The 11,624-nt window shown below is 28.5% G+C and overlaps 1 protein-coding gene across 1 annotated transcript; it reads left to right on the top strand.

The window, feature by feature from the left end:
* The first annotated feature begins 7,036 nt into the window (after positions 1-7,036).
* Positions 7,037-8,912, top strand: LOC119663202 (CD63 antigen-like). Its single transcript, XM_038072860.1, has 3 exons — positions 7,037-7,069; positions 8,554-8,772; positions 8,847-8,912. The coding sequence occupies exons 1-3, from the start codon at positions 7,037-7,039 to the stop codon at positions 8,910-8,912; spliced, it is 318 nt and encodes a 105-aa protein (XP_037928788.1).
* The last annotated feature ends 2,712 nt before the right edge of the window (positions 8,913-11,624 follow it).

Raw genomic sequence — 11,624 nt, 5'->3', positions numbered from 1 at the left:
TCCGATCGGTTTTAACTCATACTCATTCACTCAAAATATACTTAAATCACATGTTGGCTTAGATATACAAGGTGTCTCGTTTTAAAGCACTATGTTCGATCGATAATTTCTTGACTCAAGAAATCGATTGCGAGGGTTTCGAATTTCAAAATTATTATCTGTTAATCGATTATTATTTGCTTTGACATTATAATTCCCCAAGTTCATTTTTTCACAAAAAGTGATCCAAATTTTTATATATAATTTCTGGGAAGCTTACAGATAAATAATTTCCACCTCTTTAAGAAACTTTTTGAACTCAGGGTCTACATATACGACACATCATTTTTTTGGGTATTGGCGTCTTAATTTCGCTGTTTACGATTTATTTTCTTGAGATAGTAAACCACCAGAGCGTATGAGTGACAATGTTTTGCATTATGTGTGTGCAGTTGTATGTACAGTTGTGTGCAGTTGTGTGTACAGTTGTGTGTACATGCATTTTTATATGCAGTTGTTACATATACAACTATATACTAAAAAAACTATATACTATACTTTAAGCTTAAATTTGGATATATTGGGATATTTTTGCAAAAAAGGTTAATATAAATCTGTAATATCATTTAAATAAAATCCACAATCACCAAATATTCCGAATATTTAATAGAAAAATCCCAAAAATAACGTATTCAATGTTGAGAAGTATACAAAGTTCTTTTAAGTATATACTTGACAACACACTCGTAGCTGACTATGATTTGCACCCGAAGCTTATTGTAATTACTAGGGGTTTTCTCTCATTACTTAAACACATTGTTAGATCTACAAAATAAATTTACTTTTTATGTCTTCAACAAGTACCCCACATACTAGTCAACAAATACAAAAAATAGTTCGAATATTAGATAGTTTTATGCTGTGAAAGGTATTCAACACAATACGATGTATGTTATTTACTATCTTCAAAGCGTTCTCTTGTTTTAGTTCAACTTAGCAGTAATTTGGTTGTACTGCGTTTTCTATGTTTCAAACATTAATAGTTTCCTCTCTTTTCCTCACTTTAACGCCCCCCTTAAAATGGAGCTTGTGTAAATACTAAATACTTCAGTTATTAACTTACTAACAAGCTAGTTCTATTCCTATGATTTGATATTCAGGGAAGCGCTGGAGAGGACTTTTACTCCTTACAACTGTAATAGTTGAGAATAGTTCATTAAAAGGTTTTCAAGAGATCATAGAGATGAAAGAGTTCTACAAATAAGAAATGCTTTGATTAATGGGAAATTATTTTTATTATTGCACTTATGGGTTTTCTTCAAAACTGTGAAGAAGATAAAGCATAACTCAAAGATTTCTGCTGAAAGTTAGTGTAAAAAGTTTCCCATGCTAACGAAATTTTGGTGTTTGGAGCTAAAAAATTTGTGATAACTATGAATTTTTTTAAGTTTAGGTATATTAATATCGATGAGAAACATTTCAGCATATCACCCAATCAGATTAAAGATCTAAATCAGATTAAATTTACTTTCGTTTGTGCATTCACAGAATTCTTTAGTCAGGACTAGTCAAATAGAAACTAAATAATTGATACTTCCAAGTATTCAAATATTTTCAAACAACTTCTTTGTACTCTGTAAGAATCTGGCCAAGGCTAATGCTAGAGATCATCATAGAGTAAGTAAGCCATAAAATTATAAATTTTCGGTTCTACATTTTCGAGTAGAAACATTTTTTCACACCATAGAACATAAATAACTTTCCTGAGGATGAGTTCCAGTTAATTTGCTTATCAAATGTTAAGTGCTAATATTTAATTTCATTGAAGTGGTCCATGAAATTATTTTCCAATGACTTAAACACTTTATATGGTTTCAATATTTTGGTGAAAACTAAAACTGTAGCTTAATGTAAGTATACACAAGGAGACCTGTATTTATTCAAGTTATAATAATATCACATAATTTTCTATTTAGGCAATCAAATAATTGGTGATCAGTCCTGCTATGAAAAAATTTCATCTAAGGTTGAGCTACATAAAAATTTTGCCACCAATTAATTAGTTCGGAAGAAATGTTTTAAAATCGAACATCCAGACTATACTACACTAGTGTATATCAAATTAGGCCTGTGGTCTTTACATAAAACAGTATTATTAAAATATCTTTTATATTCTCAAACAAACATAAACATCTTTATAATTCTATTAGCAAAACTGTGTAAAGCAACACTTTTTGAATTGCTAAGTACGATAATTTTATTTTATTGATTATAAAGAGGTTTATTTATTCCTCTATTTTATCTAATATGAAAGATCCGACATCAATAAATCTGTTACTCTTTGGAATATCCAATTACTGATGTCTACAAGCATACAAAAATAAGCAAAGTAAAGCATTTGAAATTAACCTAACAATAAACGAAACAAATCAGTTTATGAAAATGCAGTACTAATCCATTTTTTGGAAAATAATCAAAATTAAACATCTGTTAGGTCTTAAAATAAACTAGAATAGTCTAGTTGAAGTGGATTTTTTTTTATATTTGATTGGATAAATTTTATTTTTAACTACTCTATTACTACTAAGGGTATCGTCAATAACAATAGAAACACCACATCCCTTTGGATGGAGTGAACATGATATAGATGAAATGATATGCATCGATATATATCTTAAAAACGAAAATCTACTTCCAAACTCATTATCTTCGTAAAGTTAATGTGTTACATATTAACATAATTTTCTTGATACTAAGTATTCTCATACTTTCATGTTCAAAGTTTTAACGATTACGGAGATCCAAATACTCTGCAGACTATTCAGGGTATTATATAAAGCATATAAGTATTTTATTGTATCGCAATAGAAATTTGGCCATTTGGAAACAAAAATAAAAAATAGTAATTAGGAAGATACAGTTCCAAATACAGTTGAATTTTAATTTTCAGAGATCAAAAGGAGTATAGAGAAGTAGGGATGGTATTGTTCTTCGTAGTTACAAAAGAAGAGAAATAACACAATAACACATAAGGTGAGTACGTAAGTATATTATTTATTTAATATTTAATATTTACAAATAATATCCTAATATATTAAAATAAATTAAGAAGTAATTCAAAAATTTGTAATTACGTTTAATTTTATTAACTGAATTCATTAAAAAATTACTCACTATTATTTCTGATGTTGTCTTTCATTCGTGTAAATATTTTAATTAATCCACGTAGACTAAATAAACTATTTAGTGTAAAATTGTATAAATAATTTTATTGTATCACAAGATAAAGATATGAAGTAAGGCGCAATATCAATTATCAGATAAATATACATTGAAATAAATTTAATTTTTAATATTCATCATTTGTGAAGACACAAAATGTCTTTATATATTATACATATATATAAATCGATACATTATACATATATAAAAATGTATATATTATATACATTTATAATATACTCGCGCTTGACAGAAGAATAACGAAATACCTTCTTTTATTTAACTAATAATAGAAGGTACATAAATACATAAATGATTGTTGTATTTCATTGTTACGTTACTCATTATTCTATTATTATTTTATTTTCTATTTTTTTACTATTCTAGAAAATAAGTCAACAAACACATGCCAATATTATTGGAAATCATTTCGATTTCTCAGAAGAGTACGACATTTGAATCAGGTGTTTCGGTTCTTAAAGATTCTTACGTGGACTTAAAGTTAATGATTGGAGAATAGGCCTGAACTAGAACATTTAGTCAGCAGTCAAATTACTTAAATCTTTTATAGATATTTTCAAAAAATTACAGAGTTTTTAGATAAACCCTTATGTCGACCAGAAATAAAGCTTAGAATATAAAACCGAATTCCGTATAGGTACTGCCTACAATAGATTATAAGATTATAAGATAAAGTGTTGGGTCGGTCTGCCCTTAAATTTGCAAAACATCGTTTTTAGTTTAGGTCAATCTTTTACAAACGAAACGGTTATTGACCCCATTACCCCCGATTTAGTTAAAATTTTTGTTTATATGCTTCTTTTTCAAAATAAGAACACCACTATTTTAGCAAAAAATTTATAATATTTTTTCAATATTTTCGTTGAACGTCAAATAGACATCTCAAACTCTTTTTATAATAGAGATTTGAAATTTTGTTTGAGTTATAAATAAATAGAATAAACTTTTCGTAAATGGTGTGAACAATTGGAAATGTTTATATTTGAGAACCAATATCAACCAATACTTTATAAGCAAAAAACTCCAGAACTTTCATTGAAATTTCGATTTTTCTTTTTGATATAAATTCAATATGCAATCACGAAGAGTATTTTCTGAAAACTTAATTAATCGTCCGCATTTGGCTGATTAAGCTACAGATATATGAACTCAATCTTCGAGTAAGCCTAATTTTTTTCTATATTACAGAAATGTAAGGGATATTGGGGTTACTGTTATCATCTATTTTTATCATTTTTATTATTATCATTTTATTTTTTTCTAGGCGATTTGGACCCATAGGATTTTGAGAATTGGCATTGTAGACACATTTTTAAACGGACTTATCTTAAGCTGTATAAATGATAGAAACTTGAAATTTATTTCGTTTTGAAGAGAATTGATTGAACATTTAAGAAATCCTAAAACGTTTCATTTTTATGTAGAAATTAATGATAAATTCAAATCCAAAATAAAAAGAAAATATTTTTGTGTAATTTTTTATGTAAAATTGATATCAAAGTACACCGGTGCGTATGAGTACGGCGTCAGGCGCCTGATAAATTAATTTTTTAAACTCTTCTAAGAACAATCCCACACTGAAAATATTTATTTTTTCAAGTAAAGTAATTAAAAGTAATTTTTTTGAAAATCAACAGTAGACAATCCCAATTCTCAAAATCCTATCGGTCCACAACTCAAGGAAAAAAATTTCAACATTTTTCCCGAGATACGGGTCTTCATATGCTTACTTTATGGAAGGAGTACATAAAAAAAATCAGTTAAAATCGGAGGTGATGAGGTCATTTTTTGCCAAAACCCGTACGGTTTGTAAACTATTGACTCATATGTAGGATGACGTTTAAAAAGTAATATTATAATCAGAAATCAAAACCAATATATAGCAGTGTGACAACTGATGCACCCGTAAACACAGCAAGAAGATAAATTCTATTAATATTTTTCCTTAAAGTTGAGTTATACTTGATGAATCTACTTTGAAAGCGACAAAATACATTCAAATAGACTGATTATCTTTGAATTTAAGTCAATCGCTCCATATATTTTTGACCTTAATACAAAAACCGTAAAAGGTGTCCTGCTTGAAGCCAAATACAAATTGTTATACAATGAATAGAAGAAGTGGTTCCCAGATTAAATACGATTTTTATTCAAAAATTTGTTAACAAAAGACAATCGACATGATTACGCAATACTTTATAACAAATGTCAACTTTCTTTTATGTGATAGGCTTTCTGATCGTAATAGACAAATATTTGTACGATGCGACAAACGTTTTAGAATGGCAGAATAGAATCGCCCATTAATGGTTTGATCGAATCCCTTGCAGGTAATGTGTTGAATCGTAAAGCAGGTTAACATTATTTTCACTTTCGACTTTCCAAACGAGATTCTTTCTGATTTGACTTGCCTGGTACATTCTTCAAGAAGTTTTACACCTCATTTTTGAATCGTATTCAATACACCACGTTTCATCAACAGACACAATGATTTAAAGAAAGTCTACACTCTTTTTGCATTTCCTGATAACGTTCTTCAGATGTTGAATTTTTGATATATTTCAACTTATATATAACAGACCACGTACACACTCTTTGAAAATTGAAGTTTTTGGTCGAAATGCTATAAATCAATATTTTTAAAGTTCTCAGTTCCAAATGAATATACGAGTATATAAATGAAAACTTTTGTCGATCTTAGTTGAATTCATTCACAGTTTTGATGAAATCTCCAGGTATGACCAATTTCGATAGGTCAATATTTTGATCGTCATTTAAGTTTTCACTGACGCTCTTAAACCGCGTACAATACTTATGAAATCATATAATGGTAAAAAATTATAACCATTAGCTTGAATTATCAATGTAATGTTTAAATAATAGTTTTAACAAAACTCAATAATAATTGTTTAATTGATGCTTATTTTAGTATCCTTAACATACTCGTAAGAGGTGTTTCTATAATTTTACATAACATAATCGCATTCGATATTTATACACTTATTCCAACTATGCCTAAATTTATGAGACCTACCCATATAGCAGCTTTCTGGAAGTGGTGAAAAACACTCCTTCACAGCTCTGATTAAATATTCATTTAACGATAATCGATTTACACAGAATAGTTTTTGAAGCGTGAGTGGAGTCGTCTTATATTAAGTGCTTGATAACTTCACTAAATAGATGAAATGGTAATTTTTGTGACAAACGAAATAATTTTAATTATAAAATAGTTGTGAAATTGTTATTATAGTTTTCATTTTTTTAATTCAAAGTTGTTATATAATAGATAATTACTCTGTGAACAAGAACTGAGCTCTGCTAATATGTTTAATATAGTATATCTAAATTTGTGGAAAATTAGATGAATCCACTATCCTAAATTTTTATTAAATGTCGGATATTTTTCCGTAATTCGTAGAATACGGTGGTAACTACCAATCAATTTCATTAGTCCAAATATCTATATATGAACATAAAATTCATAATAATTAAAATATACAATATAAATATATTACTAACATCGGAACTCTATCATTCAATATGGTTAATAATAAATAAAATAGTTGCAGCAAACCGATTAACAAATTCATACATATATCATAAAACTTATCGTACACCATATCATATATACCATACACAGCAGTTATAATTTTCATTAAGTCTAATTCAAAGTTTGCATATAAGGTCACTTTTCCGTGAAGAAGAACTGTTCTTTTTAATGTAATATAATTAATCAAAATTCCTACTTGTCGAATTTTTCTTTAAACTTATCCGTACGTAAAGTTCAGGAAATAATTTCTTTGCTCATAATATGGTACATATACCTATGTGTGTAACTGTGAATGTAAAATCCAATCCATCGCATTTATTATATCATTACTTTCCCTCTAATTAGTTCTAATTTTTTGAGTTCTCGTAAGCGTTGCTTAAATATTCTGGTGAATGTAGTACGTCAATCCTCTCCAATTTGAAAAAAGGCTTGGGTAATATGCCACAGATCTAACGCAGTATTTGATTTGTGTTAACCAAACCTAAAGATTTGTTAATTGTTGTTATTTTGTGCAGGAATAATGAACTTTTTGGACTATTTTTAAAACAAACGCATACACTACAGCTATACAAAATCAATTAACTATTATTATTGTTGTTTTGATACTTCAACACATTTTTGAAGGGCTTATAAAAGTTATAAAATGATGTAATGAAATGAATAATGAATTTATTCAGAAAATAAATAAACTCAAAGAGTATGGTAAATATGAAGTCTTCAGATTTTCTGTTTCGTTATAGGTGTGTCGAAATAATGAGGAAAACGTTTTATCAGTTTGGTAGTACCAATAGTTTTGCATGTGGAAAATATTAGCACTTACGACATTAATTTTAATGAAATAATCAGTATTTCATCTTACGTTCTCAAACAGTAAACTGATTTAATTTGTTAAATATTTTAAAGAATGCTCATAAGTCTGGAAGAATTGTTTCGTGTCATCTTTTTCTTTAAATCATTAAGTTAACACATGACCATTCTAAGATACAAAATTTCTTACCAATTTCCGTAGAGTCAACAAACTATTCGGATTAAGGTGTATAAATAACTTTATTGTATCGCATAAATATGAAATGATGTCTGAACATTGGAAATTGGAATTTTTTTTATTATTTATTCAATTGCGCATAGTTAAAAATAAAAACTAATTGCCAATATTTTTACATCGGGGACTTAAAGTAATCGATATTAGTCCCTATCTGTAATATGACAGTATAATGATTAATCACGGATTTTCCATATAAAAGTTAATCTCGTTTTAGTCGAAATTAATTTTTAATTTCCTTAGAAATGGTGATTATTTTTCTGTGCAACTCTCCAAATGTCTTAAAATCGTAGATTTTGCGTATGTTTTTCTTATTGTCCAAAACTCCAGTTTTTTGAAGCTTTATCATTGTCACATTGTCACAGCTTCGTGCAAGGGTTACAAAGCTGTGCCTTCAGTATATTGTTTGGAGACAATACCCGGTGGCTAGTCACTGAAAATTAGCATCGTAGATATACTTAGTCCTACTCTTCTCTGAAAAGTGATGGTTTATCTTATCCACATATAATAATCTGGAGCGATCATTGAATATTTAACTTTCAGTAAATTGAATATTCTAACATTAAACCACAGATATGCAAATTTACTTAATGTTTCTAAATTAATATTTTTTTTAATTTTATTTCTAATCTATTGATTGTAAGAAATATTCCTGCATACTTGTTTCCTTTTAATTAAAATCTTATTTTTTATTGTATGTTCGAATTGAAAATTATAATTATATTTTTACTATTAGTTGGGCTGTTGTGGCACTTTCAGTTCCAGTGACTGGGAAGATATATCCGAAAACAAAACATTACCAGCATCTTGCTGTGAAGTTATAATACTCAATGAAGCTGAAGAATGCACCGCGGTACATGCCAACAAGGAAGGATGCCTACCAACATTATTGGCATTACTGGATTCAAAAACCTTAATATTGGCGGGCGTAGTATTGTGTGTGGCTGGAATACAGGTGAGTACAAGAAGTAAGGTGAGTAATTAAGAACTTCTTGTCCTATATTAAATAATTAAATTTTCATTTTGCAGTTGCTCACTATTATATTTGCCTGTTGCCTTTATGGTCAGTTTCGGAGTCGCTACCAGGGTGTTTAGCTTGCTTAGTAAAGATCCTATGAATCGCATTTTGAATATATTGCTCAAGGATTTTGAATTAGTCGAAAAAATATTGTGAAGTCATAAACGCTAAAAATTTATTAATTTTCTGAAAGTAGAATATTTGCCTAACTTTTATTTGAATTAAATTGAAAAGGTAAATCTCTGTAATTATATAGTAGCATAAATTTTTTATTGATATATAATATATAACAATATTTTGTATATCCCAACTTCTTACTCTTTTTATAAATAATTTTGTAAAAAAAAGTATTGGTGATATGTAATGAATTTTGTAGTTTAAATACACTATATGTGTTTTTGGCCAATCATATTTAATTTTATTATTATATATGCATATATTAATTTTTTATATTATCATATTTAACGAAATTTTTTTTATATTTATATAGTAATTGGTTTTGTTAAACGTTAAGTGTTAATCTTAATACACTCGTTTACTTACAAATTGGATTTATGGAAACATTTTGATTGATTTTAGTACTTTATTGATATTATAAAAGTTGAAGTAATAGCATTTTTGATAAGTGTTTAAAATAATGTAGAACATCATATCAAAACAAAAAGATATATACAATATACATAGTTTATATATTTAAAAAATAATGAATATGTAATGTATTATTAAGTACTGATTGACAAATGTTGATTATTTGAAACCTTTTGTACGGCACTGAATCTTCATAAATAAAAAGGTCATATCTTTCATAATTCAATTTTAATTAAAAATTTATTTATTTCATTAGTATTATAAATTTTTTTTAATAATTAAATGTTTTAATGACCAAAAGAAATTTTTTTTAAAAATAATTATTTCACCAGCTGACCAATTAGCCCGTGAAATAATTATTTTTAAATAAATTTTTTTTTTATTTATTCAATTGCACCTAGTTAAAAATAAAAACTAATTGGAAATATTTTTACATCGGGGACTAAAAATAGTCAATATTAATCCTTATCTGTAATATTATTATATAGTATAATGATTAATATTTAATTTAATTAGTTAAATAAGGCGGTTTGATTTTCTTAAACCATCGTACGAGGTCTTCTGTTTGAAGGAGTGATAAAGCTTCTGTGTAGCAGTGAACTTTCAAGTCTTTTTATATGTGCTTCAGCCTGAAGCGTGATTATATCAGCACCTTCCGGAGCATCCAAGTCACGATGAAGTTCACTGTTACGGACATACCATGGAGCATTGAAAATTGGTCTTAGGATGTTGTTTTGATATCGTTGGATTATCTGTCTATTTGACTCAATGTGCAACCCCAGAGTTGCGATCCGTAGGCCCAAATTGGATGTAGTACCTGCTTGTATATTATTAGCTTGTTTTCGATTGACATAATGGAGTGTCATCCCAATAGTCACTTAACTGAGTCGAATTTAAGATTTAGTTCATCAATATACAGAGGCACATTTCTAATTTGGGTATATGTGAACACAACATGTACAATTTGCAATATATTTAATTTTATCCATTTATCCATTTTATCCATTTCCATTTATAAGCGCACTCCAGTACGTGTTTGAGAGCGACTTGAAGGTTCCTTGCTGCAATTGTTTCGGTATCTTTTACGGAGAGAAGAGTCGTATCATCTGCAAAAGTTGCAATTGTTGTATTATTAACACTTATTATATCGTGCGTATACAAAAGATATAGTAACGATCCATGAATGTTACCCAGTGGAACATGGGTACGCCCGCTTTTATTGGACATATATCCGAATATATGTCTTCGCATTTAATTCTGAAATATCTTTCAGAAAGATACGATTCAAAATATATTGTGTACTCTATTGGCACGTTCGTTCTTATTTTATGTATCAGACCTCTGTGCCACACTTTAACATGTGTGGTTTCGCTGTCTCGGCCTGTGATACGTCAAGACAGCAGAGAGCAGAGCATACGATTTTCTTTTCAAAGAATTCTTCGATAATATTTGTTATTCTGTGAATCTGTGAATCTGGTCAATTGTAGAATGATGATTTCTAAAGCCAAATTGGTGAATTAGTATAACATTGTTTTCTGATATGACAGGGTGTATTCTTTTTAAAATTGCTATCTCGAGTATCTTCGACATAATTGGTAATAGTGATATAGGCCTTTATGATGAGACCTCGTGCGCTGGTTTTTTCGGCTTTAAGATCATAATTACCTACAACATTTTCCACATAATTGATATATGTTTTAATTGAAGTGCAGTGTTGAGTATTTGCGTTAACTTATATATACATTTGACAGACACCTGACGCAACATTTCAGTAGTAACCATATCAAATCTAGCCTATTTTTTTTAATTTAAGTTCAGAATTAATAATAATAAGTTTTGTAAGTTCTAATTCAGATACGTGTGGAATTTCATTATATATCAGTGAGAAAGGAGGATCTACAGAGAGAGAGTACCAATATGATTGCTATCGCTAATTTCGTTTGTAAAAATGTAAGCCTAATATTCGCAAATTGCATTAGATTTGTCGCCCAGTAGCTATCATCCTTGGCCCAGTAGCTATGGTTAGTTTGAATAGACGAATAGATTTTGTATGACAGGGAAAACCACAGGAAATAAGTACTGTTTTTATCGTAAGTAAAATTACTAAGGTATACCTTAAGAGACTCATTTTTAAAAAGCTTGATTTGCGTACTCAAATAATTAGTTAATCTACTTGATTCTATTTTATTAGGTGGATACCT

The sequence above is a fragment of the Teleopsis dalmanni genome, unplaced genomic scaffold (assembly GCF_002237135.1).
Source record: "Teleopsis dalmanni isolate 2A unplaced genomic scaffold, ASM223713v2 unscaffolded_contig_0207, whole genome shotgun sequence".
NCBI classification, from domain to species: domain Eukaryota; kingdom Metazoa; phylum Arthropoda; class Insecta; order Diptera; family Diopsidae; genus Teleopsis; species Teleopsis dalmanni.
The sequence above is the reverse complement of the archived record's forward strand: the minus strand, read 5'-3'. Positions and strand labels throughout refer to the sequence as shown.

What these genes read in the sequence shown, in the direction of transcription:
- LOC119663202 (XM_038072860.1), top strand. Translation starts at nt 7,037, where the DNA reads ATGGTACATATACCTATGTGTGTAACTGTGAAT. An exon ending in CTATGTGTGTAACTGTGAAT is followed by an intron (nt 7,070 to 8,553) that starts GTAAAATCCAAT and finishes TTTTACTATTAG; the next exon opens with TTGGGCTGTTGTGGCACTTT. An exon ending in TGTGTGTGGCTGGAATACAG is followed by an intron (nt 8,773 to 8,846) that starts GTGAGTACAAGA and finishes TTCATTTTGCAG; the next exon opens with TTGCTCACTATTATATTTGC.